Here is a 21,970-nt window from a genome sequence, read left to right on the forward strand (position 1 = left end):
GTAGTGATAAAAGAAAAACACATACTAGCATACCAACTTAGTAGCTAATCAATAAGAATGGGTATCGATGGGTACAGCGCTAACAGTGGAGGTAAAAAAAAAGAGCATAGGATCAAGAGGTATCATAGTGAACGAGACAAAAAGTCGGAACGAAACCAACACCGGGGCCAGATAGGAATGCAGGGGAAAGAACACTTGCTCAGTCCATAGATAATGCAGCACATCATTAAGCAGGGTCATTAAGAAATTCAAAAGTAAAAAGAAAATCAAGGATACACGCTGACGCTGGGAAAAGCAAGGACGAGAATGGATACGAAAGTCCCCCCGATGTTGGTAAGGGAAACAGTACGGAGGATGAGTCAGGACCAGACTCATGATCAACCAGCGGTGAAGATGGATAGGAGAACGGGTGTCCGAGGAGTGGGAACTTGGGCACTGAGGATCAACACGGGAGGAGCCTGTGAGGATTTCGAGAAGCGCCGACAGCGTCGAGAAATTAGGTAAGCGCGGGGGTGAGCAGCCATCGTGCTCCGCTCACATGCTCTCCCACGGGTGACGGTGCATGTTGGGGGGGGGGAGAAATATGCTCCGATCGTGGTCCCGCGATAAGATAAGTCCGTCGGACGATTTTGGGCCATTTTGCGGAGTGGACTCAGGCGAGGCTGAGAGGGCCTGGCCGGGTTGTGGGTGGGCGGAAAAATGGGCGGATGCGAGCGCAGGATCGGCAGCTCAGGGTGGACCTCCGCGGTAGCCTGGGAGGTTCCCGGCCTGATGGGGGCCAGACCCCCGGGTCAACACGGGTAAATCGGTGGTACCCAGGGCTGGTCAACCGCGCATGATTCCGCGCAATAGAGAAGGTCGGAAAGTGGGGGGGGAAGGGGAAGGGGAAAAAAAAAAGGAAATGGAAGGGTATCGTGCAAAAGGTGTGACCGTGGTCAAAATAATAAGGCAGAGAGCAATAACCAGGAGACAAATCCATAGAGGAAGAAGACAAGATACCGATAGCTCGTTGGACGGGCCACGGCAAAGAAGCGAAGAAGAGTCATCAAAGTAGTAGTCGTAAGTCTTCGGAGAAGCGCCCGCGCCACGCCAAGATAGTCAACACTCGGCGGGGTGCTTAGTGCGCAACACTGGTCATCTTGGCTGATGAAGAGTGAGCGCGACGCTTGGGGGTTGGAACCACTCGACGCTTGCGACGCTTGGGGGTGTGGTCTTGATCAGAGGTAGCAGTGGTGGAGGCAGTGGTAGTAGTAGTAGTACCAGCAGCCAACTGCTTGGAATGGCGAAGGGCCTGAGTGGCACGAGCATGAGCCTCGACCTTGGCCAGGAAGCGACGTCGGTCTTCTTCCTCGGCGGCCGCGCGCATACGGGCCAACTGCTGCTCGGTGGTCATGGACGATCCCTTGGTCTTTGCCTTTGGAGTCTCCTCGGTCAACTCGGGAGGCTCTGTGCCGGCGTTCTCGGGCATCCACAGAAGGTCTTCGTCGGAAAGATAGGCGCTGCAGTAGGAGTCCTGGGACTGGCCGGTGGAAAGCGACGGACGCTGAGGCCACGAGGGGAACGCGCAGGCGGCATCGAGACCATATTCACTGGAGAAGGAGGACTTGCGGGGGTGGATATCGAGCAGTGAGTTGGTCGGGGTGGGAGGGGGCGCAGATGGGTTAGAGAGAGGAGAGCATTCAAAGGAGCTGCCACTCCAGGTGAAGGTCACTTGGGCTGGGTCGGTGCTGGCCACAGGAGCCACGGTGCTGGACTTGGCCAAGGCCATGTCGCGGATGCGCGACTGGATAGGAACCATGATGGCGATGGTTGTGCTGCTGGTGGTGATGATGAAGCGTGATGACTGTGAGGTGTCGATGGTGGAAGGTGGGAGAGAGAGAGAGAGAGAGATGCAGATGGTTGGTTGACGTGAAAGTAGAAGGTTGGAGAGGTGAGCACCAAATTCGATGTGCGTGTGGAGGATGAGTATGGCGGTGGTTGTCAAGTGGAGCAGATGGCGGATTTAAAGATGATGATGTAGGTTGCTTTCCTGAAGAAACCGACGGCGTGGGAAGAGTGTGTTGCGAGTTGAAGGTTGGAGATGACAGGTAGAAAAGGAAGTCTGGAAGGCAGTGGATGAGTCGACGAGAATAAATGAAAATCTCGGCCACCATCTCAAAGACGGTGTGGCATCTCCAGCTGCCCCAGCCGGGGGAAGACCTTCTAGACTGCCGCCGTAACCCTTGCAGTACCCGTCGGGGAGACTAAGACACGCCCAAATGGAAATTCCCATAAATGCGGCCCCCGAAAATGGAGAATCCAAATAATCAACAATCCCGAATGGGACATCCTCGGCCAAGATAATTCGAAATTTAAGAAATATTAAGGAATCACCCGGAAAGAGCTGTGGTTCTCGTCTTCCCTCATCCTTCCATAATCCATACGACAGTACTACTCTGTAGGTACTCACTACTCACCACAAAGTTGTGATTCAGGACTGAGTTGGGAAGCACAGCAGCACCGTACTCTGACTTAGCAACCGAAATCCTGGTTTCTGTTTTCATTTGTGATTGCTGCACTTATTCTTTCTTTTTCAGCGTTGGATTTCCCACTCCCTTCTCCTTCTTTTCCCGGGGCCTGTTGGTGGATTTTGATGGGTTTCCATTTTTTCCCCCTTTAGGCCGAGCTCGAGTCAGCCACACGCCGCCATCATTAATTCGGAATTTCAGAATTCGTCAGAAAATGCTTCGTCGGGCGGATGTGGACTCCCTGCAGTGAGGCGGACGATCAGTCATCTAACGTGAAGCAACTGGCTCGAGAGATTGGCTACTCTCCGCGTCTCATACAAAAGTCCGAAGTGACTCAGCGATAATGAGAGCTCGGGAGCTCGCGAGCTCAAAGCCTGTGGTGATGGAAAATGATTTGAATCACAATGATACAAATCACAGGAACAAAGTTCCCCATCAGAACGGGAAAGCCCAGCCCTCGTCATCGGAGAGCAGAACAAAGAACAAAAGGACGGTTAGAGATACTTCTGACAAGTCGATCCGTCGATTTTTCCCCGGGCGGAATGCCTACAAACGTTGATGTGTCGGATTCCTGGGTCCGCCAAATGCTGGTCCGCGGGGAAGATCGGATCGGATTGTCTGGAGACACATGAATGCTGATCCAAACGCAGGGAATCTGAGGTTTCTCGAGGGGATGATTCCATTCTCAAAATATCGAGTACTTTTGATCAAAGAAAGGGACACTCGAGGCTGGTTGGTGGTAGTCGGTCGAAAGAGTGTTGTTCCATCTACATCTGATTCTCCATCTATGAGTACTGAGAAGTAGTTTACCCCAGTGACATACAGAGAAATCAGAAGCAAGGCATTTCCATTTCCATTTCAAATGAAAGTCCATAGGTTAGATACTTACCCAAAGTTTGGGGCAGCGACATCCAGGGTCGGGATTCTTTGGGTTGCCCCGTTTTCATTTTTGATGATTGTTTGTTTGTTAGAGCCAACGTATCGGCAAGTCTGTAGTTTGTTTGTTTACATAAGTACAGTGCCCACTGCCCAGTGCCCGGTAGCTTGAAAGTTACGAAGTACTTGTCACCATCAAAACAAGCCAGATCAACCCAAATGTCAGATAATCAGTATACAGTATATAGTATATACTCCATGTCAACCTGTGGCTTCTAAATCTCGAAAGCCCGAGGATACGATCCCCATCGCCCGTTCGTTCCCCGACATGAGCTGCAGCGCGGATGCATGTGGTGATCCGGTGGGAACACAGAGTGCAGACGAAACGATTGCGGTGTACAGTAGAATGTAGATATGCTTGGATGGAGTTTCACATCAATCTGTGCGAAAGGATCTGTCCACAGACAGGGTTCCCGGGAGGACAATTCAACGTACTACGTCTGGTCGGAATGCGTGGAATGCATCCTTTCCCCGCCACGATAACAATCGACAGACACAGCATCTCGATGTTGACCCAATTGAGTCTTGACCCTGTACAGAGGTGGTCCACAACCCCCTCCCACTGAAGACGGTATGGTCACCGCCCTCTCAGATGCATGATATCGCGGGAAGGGCTGCAGTGCAGCACAGTGCAGCGCAGTGCGAGCATACGAGGTCGGGGGTTCAAGGGGGGATGGAGGAGGAGGATGGACACTCGAAAGTACCCGGAACATTTGATCGGTAAGAGATGATCGACCACAGTGGCGGCCAGAACATGTACTTTGTACAATCATCACGTACTCGGCGGTCAACAAAGTCCAGCAAACCCTTGTCGTTCACGTCTGGGATCGATGAATGGATCGATGTACTCAACCCGTCCAGTCGATAGCCCATGGCCAAATAGGCTCGCGTCTTGTGAGGATCCAGACATCCTGGTCAAACGGAGCTAATGATCACCATTCTTTGATGTCTGATTTCAATCGTTGATCATCTGCTCCTCCACACCCAGCTTCGATCTATCTCCTTTGGATGGCAAACAAAATCAATAGATGATTAGATTGTGATCATTCACAGCCGAGGCAGTTCGGTCCACCTCCCCCGCGGCTCCACCACTCTCCGATGAGGCGCTCAACCTGGAGGCGAAAAAAAAAAAACAAAAAGGCTCCAGACGCGCTCCCGCATCAGCGGAACGAATCTTTGCCGCGGTCCAACTCTGTCCGAACTCACCCACAGCTCGGCAGGAAGAGTCGGGAGAGCATATGAGATTCAGCGATTACAGAGATTCTCATAGCGAGGCTACTCTGACTCGGAGCTGGTGAAGCTTGTGAAAGTATATTGATGTTCCGGGTTCCAGTCGAGGCGATAACGTAGTACAGTCAGGACTGAGGACTGAGGACTGCTTTGTCCGAAACTTGGTAATGAAAGAAGCTTCCATGTTCCACGTCATGATTCTGACAAGCGGTAGAGGAGAAGCACAATCAGGAGGTACAAACTACATAGTAACTACAAGATACGCGTACAGACCACAAAGTATACGGTACATTGCCTTGTACTCGGTTGCTTAACAAATTGCCTATAGCCTCATAGTACGTATGGGATGTACCTTTGCCCTCTCGATAGGCTGTACTGTCCCACTCCCATGTGTATACCCGAATTCTTCCAACCGAACCCATCTCGTTTCCTAACCCGTGCCACAGCAGCTCTGTTCAACTCCCATCAAAGCCACATATGAGTATTCCACCCTCAAAAAGTACACGGCACCAGGTCAGGTCCCCAGAAGAGGACCAGCACGTCCGGTCGGGTCCCGTCTCCAGAGAGGGAATCATCCGTCCACTCCGCCAAGATCCGCCATGAGCTCAGGAGGGAGCCTCGGCCCCAAAAGGAATGTGACCCAAAAGAGAGATGGTCCTGAATCAATTGCTGGAAGAGAGGAAAAGGACTCCTGTAGTAGCAGTGGTGGTGGTGGTGATTAAGCCAATCACAACTTCCCCTATCACCAGAGACTCAATCGCGGATTGGAGGAGAAATAGTCAGAACAAAGAAACAGTAGCAAAACAAATCAGCCTCGAATCAGGATCCCAAAACCAACTGCTTCTTCAGGCAAGGGCGGTCGCACAACGGTTCGTCGCAACGGACACTTCCCCGTCTTTGAGAAGTCTCCAGTCTCCACCTTGAAGGATTGTGGAGGCGGAGGAAATGGGACGTTTGGACCAAAGGAATTAACCGGGAGAATAGCCTGGTAGCACTGGACAAGTGTACATTGGTACTAACCAAGTGTAGGGTTTAAGGTAGACTGTCGAGTGTAGAGTGTACCTTGACTTCTGACTAGACTCTTACTACAACGTGTTGTAGCCGATCTTGATTAGCGGTCTATTGAGATGTAGATCAGAGCAAGTTACAGCTAGAGCTGATCCATGACCGCCACGCGCTCGTTTAATATTCGGGTATTGGAGCGACGGAGCGAGTGCGTTTGGATAGGTAAGGTTGAGACGCGTGGGGAGCAATTCCAACTTTGTTTCGAAACCACAGCACCGAGTATGCACTATGAGGATGTTGTAGCTATATAGTGTCTACTGTATACTGTCTAGTAGTCTAGTAGTCTAGTAGTCTAGTAGTCTAGTAGTCTATATAGCCCACGTACAATATACCGATCGGTCGAGTCTGAGTAATGCCTAGTCCTCCATCATGCATACATCACTGGGGTCAGTTGCTCTTCATCCACTCGCCAAACACTGCTGTCTCAAAATGCAAGCCATCTACCTTCTACTGTATGACCCTGATACGTTCCCCTTGGTGAGAATGACCAGTTCCCCACCTTGAAGCCACCCCAGGTCGCGGATCAGAATGCGGTAGGGATCATGGAAACAAATCGGAAGGACCCTTCTCAGCCCATCTACTGTAGATTTGACCCCGGCTAAATGGTGATCCAGCTGATTCTGCGGCAACTAGCATATGCACTTATGCAACAAAGTGACGAGTACAATGCTGTAAGTAGTCTCCTCCACACCTTATTGGCACGAATCAGTCTATTTCCAGAGCGAGAGATGCTCAGAGGAGATAGTATGATTGGCTGGTCGCACCCTCTTTTCTTTTTCGCTGGTGAAGAAGGTGAGATTCGTGGTTGGTCGGACTCATTTCTGGAGGAGCAGGGATTGTCGGCAAATGGGCAGTTTGCAACGGTCTCCTTTCTAGTGTTCTTTCAGGGGGCAAGGAGAGCCGGAGGTGATCTAGAGTTCTAGACACTCCTCCTCCATCGACAGGTGACCAAAGTCCCGGAGAGTCTAGACGGGGACGGAGTCCGGCCCGAGTCAGGTCTGTCCGTTTGAAACAAAGAACCTCGACTCTGTCAAAAGATTTGGAAGCTAAAGATCTAGAGTTCATTCTTTGATCGCGTGAACCGAAAGGTCAACGTGTTTGGAACCGGGGAAAGGAAAGTGATTCATGAGGAGACACTTCTCCATTGAAGCGACCCTCTGAATGTCGCACCAGAAGCATACGTCTACTCAGCGATTCCGCGATTCCGCGATGACGACTTGGTGGGCTCGTCTTTCCTCGGACCGTTTCAACACGGTCGCAACTTTCCTAAAATTCCACAACCACAGAGTGCATCAGCGCGATATGACCATCTCTGGGGACTGACTACTGCATCAGAATCCCTGTACTCAAGTAGGTATGCTGTTCCCCGTAACCCGATCCAACACACAATCTATGAATGCATGTCTATACAGTATACACACATATGACCGCATATGCATCCATTCTCTCCCCGTCTCAGGAATCTGACCCCTCGCCGGACCTTTGCTGCTCAATCAGGTACAGATTCACGCCTCTCCCAGTAGCTGTCAGCCCTAGGCTCTTGGTGGATACGGAGTAATGTCGTAGTGGCGCTCGACTGATCTCCACACTGGCACATCCCTCACCACAGCTTCCTGCGCCCCCTTACCCGACGGCAACTTCTTGTCTTCTTCCCCGGCGCCAAAGTGGAGCGAGCCATTCCTGCGGAGGCCCTAGAAGCTTCGGACCTGGGAGTCGGGGTCGCTCCCCTTTCTCGGGCGTCTTGCTTGGCCGTGAAGGCGGGCAGACACATCAATACAAACATACAGTGGCGGCGTGAGACTCAATGCAGAGAAGGATTTGGCTCCAAGGGGATTTGTGATCTTTGATTCGGTCAGTGCTCCTATCCCTCGGGGACATGATTGTATGCAGCTGATTCTGCATGACTAGGTATAGAGGATAGAGTATAGACAATGCATCATGGTTCGCAAAAGATAGGTGTACCTTGATGTGGACACCGCGGACAGTTTAATGGGGTCTTATCATCTCACCAATCGAACACTCGTAGGGGTACTATTGCGGCAATCGCGACCTCATGTGGCATCTCTTACTAGCAGCCATGAAGTATACAACCTGCACTTTACTTGACGGCGTACTTAGGTAGATGTATCCATGCAAACTCACGACAATCTCGGCGTCCCGGAAACGCATCACATTACCCAAGCGATACACATGAGAACCTAGATTTTCCATCTACATTGTATCAGTGTACAACTGTACACTGTAAGAAGTGTGTGCACTGGTGCAGGTACTTTCCCGACTCCGGCAACTGATCCATTCCAAGGTTGACGAGGCTTGAACTGGCTGGGCTGGACTGGACTAGGCCCTCTTAAAAGAAGATGAAACCATCCTTTATGTTTAGCGTCCGAACTCCCCCATCCTTCGGCTGATCCAATGCGGCAGGTGTCTGGGGAAATTTGGGCTCTTGGGCTTCCACCCAATTTCCAAGGGTGGATCCTTATCATTGGGGGTTGCGACTGCTTTGGAAAGACTGCTAAGCTCATCGTCATCGTCGTCATGGTTCCCATCGCATCCTTTGGTTCGGGGAGCTGGGGACGGGCCGCGGCTCGGGGTTTCCAACAGTTTCATCCGTGTTATGAATCATAACCTTAGTCAGTCGCCTTTGCAGGATGACTAGAGGTGTCTGTCGCCTGAGATTTTTGAAACCTCTCCTGAGTACGTGTTCTTCATGACCCTCTTATGGAGAACTCTCTTGAACATGTCTCACTTTTCACTTTGAGACCAGTTCCTATTACCTGGATCCTGGGTGGGTTTACGGCCTAAAGTACTGTGCCTAATGAGGTTCAGGAACCCATTCCATTAGGTAGGAACTATAGGAAGACTTGAGAGTGGATCCCCGAAGGAACGTCGAATTTGAGTATTTGATGACTGCGGTTGGGAGAATCGACCACTTTGCCCAGCTCCCACGTTAAGGGTAAGGGGGTGGAGCTGTGAGGTCTCGAAGCTTTTCTCAATTACTCATGAAAAGACGTGGACCTGTTCTAGGGGCGTTAGGACTCTGCTGTAGTAGGAGTCACGACGTCGCAGCACTGCCTTGAGTAGTTTCGGAAGAAAGGTCAGCTCTCTGCAAAAGCAGTAGGATGATAGGATCCAGGAGTCACTAGGCATCCTGAGACAGATCCTGGTGCCATTAGACCGAGGCTCTCTTTCTATGAATGTCTCAAGAAAGAAATCAGAAAACACCGATCAAGATGATCCAGCAACTTTGTGGAAATATCTCGGTCCATGTACGCATTGGTACGCAGTCTGGGTATTTTGTCGGAAGCCATATGTACTTTGCACACTTCGAGGCAGTCATCTTTGACTTTGACGGAGCTTCTCATCAGCTCACATACTGGGGTACTTGTGCAATGAGCCGTGAAGATCATCACAAGGTCAACAATGCTGAGTAAACACACCCATTTTGCAGGAAATCCTCCAGACTACTATTGGTCAGATAGTGAAGTTATTCTCCCGCGCGGAATGTAAAGCTCCTCAATCCGATGGTGATGATCATCACAAATGGGCAATTAAAGTGATGACGATGCTGGGCGGCCAGGTCCACTCGGAAGTGCCAAAAGTTCCCTCCCTTGACCCCATTCCCTTGGCTCTGGGAGACGGGAGACCCATCCAACATCCACTCCAGCTCCAGTTCCAGCTCCAAAGTCAACCGGATCCTTTTCCCACATCCGCAGCTGCATATTCCATATCCGATCTGTCTCGGTCCAGCAGATGAAGAAGCAAGGACACCATTCCCCCCATACAACCTTACACCTCCGGGGATCTCGTTCCCCGGCGATGGCGCTGACGCTGGTGCTGGTACGGTAGCATTGACTGATGAACTGGAGGGAAAAGCACCTTTTCGATCCATTCCTCGTACTTTGGAGTCCAGAGGAGGCATGCATCGCACGCATCATGCATCGAATCGGTCGCAGGAAGGAGGCTATGACTCTGTGTTTCCCTCTATCCTCCAGTGCAGTCTCTGCCCATCACAGACGAAAGGGGGCTCGAATCCGAGTCATGAATATCAAGCCACAAAGAAGATGCAGCATCTCCACCTGAGCTCTGCAGTATCTACACGAAAAGTATGGAGACAGGCTACGCTGTAGCTCCACTCTATCGCCAGATTGAACCGAGCGCTCATGTTATTGTTGTGGTCACCGCCACCTCGACAGCTGTGAGCCACCGCCCCTGGACCTTTTGTCGAGTCCGGGGCAGCGATCCGGGGAAGATATGCAGTTGCCACCGTCCAAGCAAACATGATCGCTGCCCGATCGGGTCTTTTGATTTGTTGAGATGCCAGACGCATACACTCGTACTGTTTTTTCAAGGCATTTGATGCTTCATTCTCCACGCCACTCCAGCCACTGATCCGACCATAATAGCGGACGATTCATTTGACCTCTGATCGATTCCATCGATCAGCCTTGCAGTTCTGTCTTCGCCAATCATCGATACAATCGACAGGGAATGGTAGCACGCCTCTCGAATTCTGTTTCTGAACTCGGAGTCAACCGACAAATCATTGCCAGATTCCATAAATGGCTGCGTTTGCGCCATCGTACTGTACCCATTACGTGGAGAGCTATTGCCCTCCCCGTTGGGAAGGCGATCGGACGGAGGCCCCGGCTGGTCGGATGAACTTTATCAGCTGAATATGGATTTGGGTACATCAATGCCGGGGTCCACAATGGACCACTGCACTGGTCGTTGAATGTGACATGAATATCGACTGAGATCCGTTCCCCCGCTTTTGGACAGGGAGATCTTTGCTCCAGTCTTTCAAGGCATGTGTACGCACTAGAATCTGGAGCACCTGGACATACTATAGCTTACATCCTTGATAGCAGGGGAATTTGGCAACGGCAACAGGAAAAAGCCACAACAACGTTGACAGGAACAAGCCGACCACGAAAGTACCCTTTCTCGAACGAGAACGAGGTCAGACTGATGATTACTCCATCTACCATCTGCCATCTACCAGGTTGCAAAAGGCCCCCCACCCCCAATGCTGCATGGTTCACCCTGGGAGTCTGGAACCCTTCCGGAACCGACTCCGCGGTCTCGCCGCACGGGCACTGATCGGTGACTATCCCAACCCTTCACCGCGAATCCGCAGTCGAAAAGTCATCGCGGGTTCTGCGCGGAAAGGGAAGATCGATCTGCGCTTGTCGACTGCGATGGGAAGAAAGGGATCGTGCTTGTCACGGCGGCACTGCGGTGCTGCATCTTGGTCGGGGTTTGGATGAAGATCTCCAAGATCTGAGATCAATTGTGAAAAGTACGACGCTGCATATCCTATCATCTGGCCGTCGCATGGACCGTGGAGGGTTCAACCCTCCGTTTTTGATGCCTTGACTCTCCTCCCTTGAGCTGTGTGTGTACTGTGTACACGCGTCTATGCATGAAAGGAGAGACACTGGAGAGGCGGAAAGAGGGAGGGGTAGCTTTCCGAGGACGAGGTCGACGCGTCAAATGAACTATGAGAATCTCAAAGGCAGGACCGCACTGGACTCTCGGACCTTTTCAAACAATCTGCACGTTCACCAAATGGAGAGACACAGGTGGGAAACCAGCTTTTCGCATGATCGGGTAAGTCTAGATGGGCCTGATCTAAAAACTCTTATTGCTCTATCTAGGCCAGACCTTGAGCTTGTCGATTTTGTCTTTTCTCTGAATCCGGAAAGCACTGCCACCTGCGTGCATGTTGGCCAGACTCAAGACCTCTCCAGCTCTTCTCCTTCACTGGAGAAGAGGTAGGCGAGTCTCAAGGACCAGTGTCTTGAAATATCAAATAGGGACCTTTGACCATCGACATGCCCTCGAGACCCCGAGCGACCTATCCAATGACACGTCTCAGTCATCAAAACATGACAGGGAGTAAGTTTCTGACATAGAGACACAGGAGATGAGAGTCAGCACCAAAATAGATCTTCACGCTCGGGAGGTTCTGGACCTATGTGTCTCCCTTCAATCAGCGAGAAAACTCGCGATCGGAGGATATCAGTCGCTGCCACTGCAGCACAAACCCTGTGAAACGCAACCAGTAGATTTAAAAGGCTCTTTCTCTCATCAGAATACTCTTGGTGGTGATTTGATGGGGAAACACAGTCGAGCATCTATTTGATCACGTTATCTTTGGCCTTCATTCGCTCGAATCTAGTCTCCGTCGAGTCAATTTTCCGATCGCAGATAGGCTGCGAGCTCCTCTACTTGCTGGTAATGAGTCCGTGGAATTATGTCGGCATCGACCTTACTTCATCGTACTTACTGGCCATTTGTAATCGGTTCTGATCCTCGAGTCGTGAATCACACAGCTACGTCAACTTCGACTATACGATTTTTCACCTTCATTAGTTGACTTCTCAACCGAGCCACTTTAGCCAGATTTCGGTTCTACTTCCAGGGCCGAGACTACCATCCATTGAGAAAGCGCTGCCGTCCTCGACCGAGTCATTCATGCAAATTGCAAGCAGATCAGATCTACGGGCTGAAGTCCCGCTGAACTCGTGCCGACACCCCCGACTTAATAAATTCCTTCATTTGCTAGGTTCAAGTTAAAACTAGGATCTCCACACTAAGTATAGGTACTAGACGCTACTGCAGCCCGTTGTAAAACTCTTGACTTTCCTTATCCCAGATATATTCAGGTGCAAGCGGCGACAGAATACTCCCATCACCTCCTTAGGCTGATATTCAGGACTTGCACGTATTTCCGAGGTCTTCATGACTGGACTCTACCTGCATTGATTCACGTCCGGACCAAAAGTGACCAGCGCACAGGACCACCAGCGCATGAGATCAACCCCAGCGCAAGTGGGAGGAGCGGTCAGTAGACGAGTAGGGCTTGTCGGGCCAGATCAGGCTGGAATATCGTTTGAATCAAGAATTGACTTCCCCAATTAGGAGCGAGAGAACGACTGGAATCCGCGTTCTGAGTTGATCAATATGCAGTAGCTCCATGGAATAAAAATCCATATAAGGTCTGTGTTTGTTCGCTATGCACGTGCGTCAGGATCTCGCCTTGGGTCGATCTGGGGGTAAAGTCCTTCCTTATCTCACCTCGTCACTGAGTTGCCGCTGGGTTGCACACAGGTATCCCCGTGGATTGACAGAGAATCAGCGGTGAAAATGCTTGCCGCGGTCCAAAGGATCTATGGCAGGCGAAGATGATAACCATTTGAATACTTCCAGTGCCTGCTATCTACCAGCTCCTCCACCCGGACTTCCGCTCGACATCCAAGGCCCTCGAAAGCTGAGAAGGACAACTACTCGTGTCTAGGTACCTAACCTAAGCTTATCTTCGAATGCATGGTTTCCATGCTTTCATCTGCACCGTCTTTGGAGACACCTCTCTGATAGGTGACGATGCGCTTTCACCAGGGTAGCTTCCATGCCTGCATGGAGTCCGTTATATCTAAAAAACTGGCTCACTTTAGCATGGATCACACTTTGCCGCCGTCCGCAACGTTGGAGCCAGCTACTGGCATAAGTGACGAGGGCCGAAGGACGGTACGCTCCGGCTGTCCGTAAGGTTGATTCTGAGGGAAGGTTCCGATCATCTCTCACCCTGGATATAGATATCTCCTCCATAACCCAGTACTGGCGTAGGCTCACCTCCTTGAGCTCTAGACCTGGTAAGCTTAACATCTAGAAGGAAGGCCGTCTGCACGATCGATCATCTGACCTGCAAAATCTCCACCTGTTTATGTGGCAAGCAATGGTCCTGAGCGTCTGATGATGCCCTCAACACTAGTCTACCTGTTTTGAAGGTAGATTCGGCGCAATCACTGGCGCGTTAACGACCAGGAGACTTGGAAGCAACCAGAAGCTCAAAGTGTATGTAGTGGTAGCCTGTTGTGCAAAATCGGTCATCTCATTTCTATGTCTATCACAACCATAACACAGAAATGGTATCAATCACCCAACATCGAGACATCATCGAATACTGAAAGCCAAGCACAAACGGATATCATCACTCATTTCAACTCCATGCTCCGATCAACCCACCTAGAAATGCTGAACACGACCCAGCCCCAGTAAAATTATGAAACTCAAAATAACACTTGCCGCTCACAACTCTTCGAATGCAACGTTCGGATGCAAGACATACAGAATCTTGTCATCCTGCCCTTCTTGTTGGGTAGATTGATTCTCTTCCAGGCTGGACGTGATACGCAGAAGCATGCCCTCGCGAACCATGCGCTTGATGACCTTGGAGCAAAGATCACGTTCGCGAGTGAGATCCTCCTCGGTATCGAGCTCGGCTTCGATCTGCTCGAGATACCAGATAATGAGATCCTCTTGCTCGACTCCTTCGCCCTGTTGGATTTCATCCTCACGAATACGTTGGACGATGAAATTGAGAATCTTGGCGTATTTCTCGTAAGTGATCTTGGTCTTTGGTCGCTCGGACTTTTCAACGGGCGCTGCCGCAGTCTCGCCCTCATCCCGCATCGGGCTATCACCGTCACGATCTCGATCGGCCATCTCTTCGTCTTCATCAGCGTTTCGGTCAGTTGGCAGGGCGTCCTCGTCAAACTCAACATCATCCTTCTCCACGGTCACAATACTCTGCTTGAGCAAGTCGTAGGCCTCGTTGACAAACTTGGGAGTGACCTCCTCCACGCAGTTGACCTTGGCCACGGCCTCGGAGAGACGGATCAACGACTCAAGTTGGCGGACGGTGATGCGGTACGAGCTGCGACCAATACCACCCTGAGCGTCGTTGGCACGCAGTTCCTTGTACCTTTGAACAAGAAGCGCCTTGGCCTCATCGGTGAAAGTTGGCTTGAAAGTTCGCGCAAATTGAATGTAGCGCTGCAGCTGTTCAGTGCTGAGCTCTGGCTGGACAGCCTCATCGCGGTTCATATGAACATTGATGATGTGGTCTGCGAGTCTGCGGTCCACATGCTCTTTGGGATCATCACGGATGATGAAGAACACGTCGAAACGACTCATGATGGGTGCGCTGAAGTTCAAATTTTGACGCAGCGTCACCTTGGGATTATAGCGGCCACCAATTGGATTGGCTGCGGCGAGGATAGACGCGCGAGCATTCAAGGTTGTGTGAATACCAGCCTTGGCAATAGAGATGGTCTGCTGTTCCATTGCTTCGTGAATGGCAACCTGATCTGCAATGTCCATCTTGTCAAATTCATCAATGGCACAAATACCGCCTCCGTTCTAGGGAAGAAAAATGTTAGGAACGTGGTAAAGCAAATAAGGAGGACCAGTAACATACGGCGAGCATCAATGCACCAGCCTCGATAGTGAATTCACCAGTCTCGGCATCCTTCACAACAGACGCGGTCAAACCAGCTGCGGAAGACGCTTTACCACTGGTGTAGACCGCCCGAGGGTGTAGGGAGCAAATATATCTAGAAGTCGGCCCCGTTAGCAATGAAATATAAGACAACGTCAATTGGCCATCCAAATACTTACTTCAAGAATTGACTCTTACTGGTAGATGGGTCGCCAACAATACACAAATTGATATCACCACGAAGCTGGAGGCTCTCCTGCTGCGTAGTCTTGCTGACACCTCCAACTAACTGCAACAGAAGACCCTTTTTGACCTGACGGTGACCCCAGATCATGGGAGCAATCGAGTCGACCAGGCGGCCGTAGATGTACTCTGAGTGAACGAGCCTCTTCAGATCCTCGACCTCACTCGCGGTCAAGCTGTTCAAGAAGGCTTCCTGAGCCTTCTCGTCATTCATATCCGGATCCAAGCTTTGATTCAGGGATGCCAAGATGTTGTTTGCCTGTCCACTGAGCTGCTGCTCGGGCTTCTGACCGGGTGTCGTGGTATCCGGGGTGACCATGCACGCGAGGAAAGCCAAACGATAAGTCAAATCACGAACACCGAGGGCTTTCAGTCCCGACACTCCACCACCGCCGACCTCGCTGCCGCGGAAAGAGCTATTGTCTCGAACAGCCTCGGGACGGACACCAGGCAAGCCGAGTTGACTGACATCGGGAACCACAATAAGGGTACCGGTAAAGATGCAGCGCTCACCTGCCTTTGCACGATCCACCATTTCGCCACGAAGAATGATGTCCATCGTGCGAGGCATACTACCAGTAGGAATTTCGTGGGACGATTCCTGCAGCTTCACTTTCTGCCAGTCGACAAACGTGCTCTTGCCAATATCCAATCGCCAGCCGAAACGATTACCGCAGACCGCGTTGGGGCATTCTGTGGGTTCGGTGTACTTGAAAGTCTGCTCCACATTGGGCACCACTGTTCGACAGCCCTCACAGATGAATGTTCCAAGGGACAATTCTGGTCGGATCTCTGATGTCCGTGTGACAGTTCCGGACACAGAGAGCAACCGACCGATCTGCTTCGTTCGCAACTGGCGCAAACGCGAAACAAGAGGCAGGTTGTAGAACGCAAGTGCAAATAGCTTATCGGTCTGTTGGTGGCGAGTCTTTTCGCGGATCTGACGCTCCAAGTCTGGGTTGTCGTTTACGCTGGCGTAGGCAGACGCGACCGAAGTGCTGGGTTGTGAGGAGGCACTAGAGGCAAGTCGATGAGACACGAAGTATTCAGGCTCGTATTTGGCGACCAAATTGTGGAGGCCCTTGGTGAGAAATGGTAAGAATCGGTAGTACTGCTCTGCAATCGCATCGGCCAGAATGGGATTGTGCCACTTGGCCAGGTGGTTGAAGTCAACATAGAGCGTTGATAGCTCGAATTTTTTCAAGCCCTTGATCTGGGCAATGTAGTACTTGTCACTCAGAACCTCACCCGACGACGGTGGCGCTGACGAGGAGGGGTCTTCTATGAATGTTTCCAGAAGCTCTTCGAACTCTGCGCGGACCCGTTCACCTGCTTCATCGACGACAGGGGCTGGGCCGGGGGCATATGGGTTTCGGAGCCGATTGACTGCGGAGGTACTGGCTCCCACCACACGATCATCAGGGAAGGCGTTCATGTCACTCATGGGCCCATTGCTCTCGGAGCGTCGCGAGCTGGGAAGGTTGTCGGAACGAATGTTATCACGAGCACTGGACCCCGTGCCGCCCAGCTCGGACTGTAGGACTGCATCCACAAGGCTAGACATGATGACAAGAGGAACTACAGGCCTAGAAATTGGCCCTCAGAGCAAACTTGTCAACTCTCGCCAATATCCGGGGAATGATGTGGGTGAATATTGGGGGTCCAATCTCAACACCGGAAGCAATAGGGGAGGGGTTGTTGTTCCATGCATTTTTCGCACGAGACGCGCTCTTGCGACGCGTGAGTGGAGCATTGGTTTCTCCGGTTTCCGGACGCGTTAAGTGGTTTCCGTCTTGGGTAAGGTCCAGAGTGTCTCGGCTGTCACGGGACTGATCAAAAGGCTCAGGGGTCTACACTCTACCGGCTCTGAACTAGTCCCAGATAGGGAAAGCACACCTTCCTGAGATGTGGGATCAAGATCGACAAAATGGATAAAGCCATAAAGGTCAGGCATACACGCAAGTTGCAAGTCATCACAAGTTGTAAATGTACCAAAGCTCATAACCACTACCCCTCCCCCTCTCGACCTCTTATCAATCAATCAGTTTGGCGTCTCTCTCGGCTGCTCGATTGGTCTACTCCATGGCTTACTCGTTCTCAATCCCCTCGAGCCCCCGTTATAATCAACGGGTCAGTATCACTACTATCTCGACGCCACAACTAACCCGCCGCTCCGTCCGATCCACACAGAGCTGAGAAACTGACCCAGATGTAGGCAGCCTCTCGAGAACTAGCCCCGTTCAAGGCATCAGTCTTCCTCTTGCAGTGCAGCAGTCCGTGCGCATCCATGTTCCGTGGTCCATTGCTTCTCTCTACGAGTATGTATCTGCAGGTAACCTGTACATCTAGCATGATGATTATACAGGGTCCCTTTGGATCATGGGCGCAAGCGACGCCGGCCGGAGCAGGGCGGATTCTTGTCTGCATAACTACTGACATATGTAGTGGTGTACCCAGCAACCGTGTTTTCCTGTGGACCTCAAGGGAATCCTTCACCGCTGCGAGCGTTTCGCCGACATTCGTCTGCGCTTCTCGGATATGAATGACTCGGCATTTGCTCAACACACGGTGCGGTGAATCCAGTAGGGAGAGGGAATGTCTGCCCCTGTGTTCCAGCCCCTACACGATCTCGCGCAGCTTGGGTCTTCTCTTCGCTGATCGTACTCCTTGTACACAATCGCCAAGCGCTGTTTCAGAGCGCTGCATCGAGGGTTCATCGCCTGGATGGGGGTCAAAGGCGCAGAAAAACACGAGTGCTGGGCGGTTTCGGCGGTTTCGGATGGGCGGTTCGCTTTTGGCTCAGATGGCCCAATTTGGTGAACGGTACAGCACTCCACTTGCGACTAGCCCAGTCTGGTGGGCGGGAAGTCTGTACCTGTAGAGAGTTTAGACTCCAGTGGTACATCCGTCTACTCACTCGCTCGACAGTCTACAACCTCGTACATTTGAAAGTCATCTGAGCATGCCTTTACTCTCATTCTTCGGACTCGCCTCGATGCTCGGGTCGTGGAACGAGTCAAACCTCGAGACGGCTCCGCTCAGACTGAGTCGACTGCCCTGTACATCTAGGCGACTCGTAACAATATTCTCGAGCGGAACGCCTGAGCAGGTGAGATGCTGGTCCCAGAGCCGAGGGCTGAAGATGGAGCATTTTACTCAAATGGATTTATCCGGTTCTATGATCAAGTCGATGACTGATTCTGGAGCATCGGTTGCCACCTACAGTACGATGATCGTGAAGCTTGTCAGGAGGTTATTTCATACCTCCCTGCTCCATTAAGGTACATTTGAAGGATCCTCTCGCAGAGCTGTTCTTCCCTAAGCTGCAATCTCCACGAGTACACTACCAATCGGAACGGAGAAACATGAATTGCAAATCGCCGTTAGTCGTGCAGGATTGTCCTTGGCCGCAACCTGCATGAGATCCCACTGATCTTCCCTCCTTCCCACATTACAATCGCCCTGTTTTGCAGGCCGCAACGAGCACCATGTCGTGTGGCGTCCTGTTCATGTACACCAGTTGAAGCACGAAGCTCCCAAGCCGGAAAACGCAGAGAGGGGCCTCTCCACTTCGTGCCGGGGTTTAAGCCATTTCCACTTGGTCCTTCAGCTCCTTCGGGTAATACCTCGCTCCAATCTCCACGCTGAGACCCTCAGAACCTGCGCTTCTGTTTCTTCCGAAGACGAGTTTAAATCTCGTTGCATTCCCCCTTTGAGGGTGCTCATCCGCGCGCGTCTTGCGGTCTCGGTACAGTGTCATCATTTTTCTCCCCGTCTGCCCGACGGCGTTGTGCTCCTCCTCACAGTCGCGAAGACTATTCTACTCTGGAACAGCCTGCTCTCCTGCCCGTCAATTGTGGTCTATCGTCGTGTTTCTTCCCTCGGTCGGACGGGCGGAAGGTGACGAAGATCGACCCTATGATCAGCGGTATCCCGCCTTGCATTGCGGATTGGAGATAATTGTCATCACTTCCAGACTCCATTCGAGGGAATCCCGGCCAACCCCCCCCCCCCCCCTCCCTCTTCCTCCTCTTCCTCCTTCTTTCCCCCTCCTCCCTTCATTCGGCTTGGGCAGCCGCCTGCCTAGATCAAGCATCTTCTGTCTCTCAGCCAATGACCACACTGCGAAACTCGGAGATGATCCTACACGGTTGAGGCCATTATACTGCCTGGTGCGAATCTAGGTGCTCATCGGTACGGCATGCCAATATCGCGTTTGCGAATTGCGGCAAATACACAAGATCTATCTCTAACTTGTACTCGTCTGGCCCGTTCCCGCAATCATGTCGAGTAACGTACCACAATCGGCGGAAGCAAACCAAAGCCCTCCAACAATACTCTCTTCGTTACCGCCTAAGCCCGATGTGACTGGTAAGGACATCTGATTTCGAGTAGTTGGACTCGCATTTTCTCTAGATACGGTGGCTTACATATACCAATTGACTCCCAGGGTCTCCGAGCAGTGGCGATGGACAAACGAAACCCCCGCGGCGCCGTCGCGTTGCGGATACAGAAACTCAGCCCAAGACTCAATCATTCTACTTTGTGGATTCGACCTCCTCATCCAAAGAAAAACGGGCGCATGTAATGCGACACCACGTTCAGGAAAAACGAAAACACCGAAAGCTTTCCCAGGGCAGTTTACAACCGGAGCATGTTGCTGAACGACCAACCACACGGATTCTCGAGATGGATTCAGGTCATGGCACGGAAGGCTCTCGGAGCGCAAGTTCAGCACCAGAGACGTTCAATCCTTTTGATCAGCCGTCGGTGGTAGGTATTACATGTCGATCTCGCCGTCATACACGAACGAGGACACACCGTACATTCAATCAAAGGCTAATGCGCTTAATCGCTGGCAATTTTAGATGCAGCCACCTTATGCCAATTCTTTCGTCCATGAAACAGGAAGTTCATGGGCCGGAAGTTCGGGGACACTACACGATTCATCATGGGGTGGTCATTTCTCCACTCCTCTGATTATACAAAACCGTGAAGACATCGAATTGACGGACTGGTGGATCAACAAATTGGCCTACTGGTCGGGGCAAAATCCCTATGTGAAAACGCAAATCTACCGGACGGCTATGGATCATCCCTTCTCCTTCCAAGCCGTCATCCTGGTCTACGCCGCGCGGTGGAGAGCCCAGATCACCGGGCAGTCAAACAGCGAGGAAGTCCAGCGCCACGTTGGGCAAGTCAGGAAAAACATCGAGGACGCGGTATCTGGTGCCATTCAAGTGCACGACGATCAATTAGCCACAGCCCTGGCAGGAATGGCTTTAGCGGAAGGCCGATATGGCAGTCGCCAAGATGCGGAAGCGTATCTGGAACATGCCGCTCGTATTCTCAGCCGCCGACCTGGAGCTTCCAGTGGTGTGGAGGTATTTTTCCATTATGTGCGATACATTCTGCCTCCCTTGTCTGACATGGTCAGCCCGACCAATCGACGTTTGCTGGTCCTGTTTCTTCAACGCGCACAGGAACTTATGCACAGGCATAGCTCTCCTGGACATCAACCTCAATCATCTCACGGACGTACCGCTTTCCAAATGGGAAGCCCCCTCTTCTCACTTCTGTCCAGCGGACCACGACCCACGCAGGTGCCCCAAGAGGCGCACGTGTATGTTGTTCGCACAGCGGAGACTCAAGAAGCCAGCCGGTCTGGTTGTCTCATCTACATCACGGCCGCTCTATGGGACTTCAAAGATTCCGTGAACAAGACGCATCGATTCTTGGCGTATTTGACAGCGCTGGTCGAGGAGCACCAGCTGGGCAAACACCCGGCATGTGAGACCTTGCTGTGGCTCTTGTTGGAGCAGACTTGTGATGCCGATCTACGAGATCCGAAACGGGCATGGTCAACAGGGCAACTGCTTCAGGCGCAGCGCCAGCTACGACCGGATCTGCAGTTCCACTATAACGAGCTTCTGATGTCCTTTTTATCACTACAGATGCCCGTCAGAGGCATTGATGTCTTTCAAAACGAGCTTGAATCGAGTTTCGGTGAAAGGCGACATTCACCATACCCTTGATGATCATTGATATGTGCAAGTATTTCGCAGCCCAGAATCAGATACATGCCTCGGTCATGTCATGGCCTCAGAGGAACAGACTTCTCGTGGTGTGCGACAACTATGGGTCTTCAGATGTCGACGCAAAGCACCGAGCACAGACCGACTGGCTTAATTGATGCGGATCAGATCTAGCTAGGTTCCTTATACCTCTGATGAGGACTCGGACAAGAGTGAGGGACCGGCCGGGCGATGCCTCCACATCTGCTTGGACACAGATCGGTACACTCTTTTCCATAAACTCTATCCAGCATGAACGGGGAATGGTCCGCTGGGCTGGGTGGCCCTGGTGTTTTCTATCTATTCAGCATGTTTGCTATCTTCCAAACGACAAGCGGTATTGAGCGTCATTTTGACATATTTGCATCAGCATGGAATGGAGGCTTTGCGACATTCAGGCCCACTTGGGCTGACAATGAATGCAATATTACATGAATTTTATTACTTGACTATCAGCTCGGAACTCCCCAGTTGTCTCCGGTGAAGCACAGTAGAGGGAACTAACCTCCCGGATCCGGATACACAGTAGACCGGCCAATCGAAAGCCCGAAGGAGCAACAATCTACGAACGTACGATGATCAAGTCCTCCATCAAAGAGATCCATATCTAGCCATGACGGGTGTCTCATTCA

The 21,970-nt window shown here is 51.5% G+C and overlaps 3 protein-coding genes across 3 annotated transcripts; 1 reads left to right on the forward strand and 2 right to left on the reverse strand.

Annotated features, from left to right (window-relative positions):
• Nucleotides 1-1,117: 1,117 nt before the first annotated feature.
• Nucleotides 1,118-1,798, reverse strand: N7539_003724 (uncharacterized protein; the record flags this gene model as incomplete). Its single annotated transcript, XM_056933326.1, has 1 exon — nt 1,118-1,798. One exon carries the CDS (start codon nt 1,796-1,798, stop codon nt 1,118-1,120), a length of 681 nt encoding a protein of 226 aa, XP_056790867.1.
• Nucleotides 1,799-13,829: 12,031 nt separating this feature from the next.
• N7539_003725 (MCM DNA helicase complex subunit MCM6) lies at nt 13,830-16,828 on the reverse strand (the record flags this gene model as incomplete). Its single annotated transcript, XM_056933327.1, has 3 exons — nt 13,830-14,942; nt 15,001-15,136; nt 15,201-16,828. The coding sequence occupies 3 exons, from the start codon at nt 16,826-16,828 to the stop codon at nt 13,830-13,832; spliced, it is 2,877 nt and encodes a 958-aa protein (XP_056790868.1).
• Nucleotides 16,829-20,132: 3,304 nt separating this feature from the next.
• Nucleotides 20,133-21,299, forward strand: N7539_003726 (uncharacterized protein; the record flags this gene model as incomplete). The annotated part of the gene is made up of 1 exon (XM_056933328.1): nt 20,133-21,299. The coding sequence occupies one exon, from the start codon at nt 20,133-20,135 to the stop codon at nt 21,297-21,299; it is 1,167 nt and encodes a 388-aa protein (XP_056790869.1).
• Nucleotides 21,300-21,970: the final 671 nt, after the last annotated feature.

The sequence above is a fragment of the Penicillium diatomitis genome, assembly GCF_028827545.1.
Source record: "Penicillium diatomitis strain IBT 30728 chromosome Unknown utg000004l_segment0_segment0, whole genome shotgun sequence".
Lineage (NCBI taxonomy): Eukaryota > Fungi > Ascomycota > Eurotiomycetes > Eurotiales > Aspergillaceae > Penicillium > Penicillium diatomitis.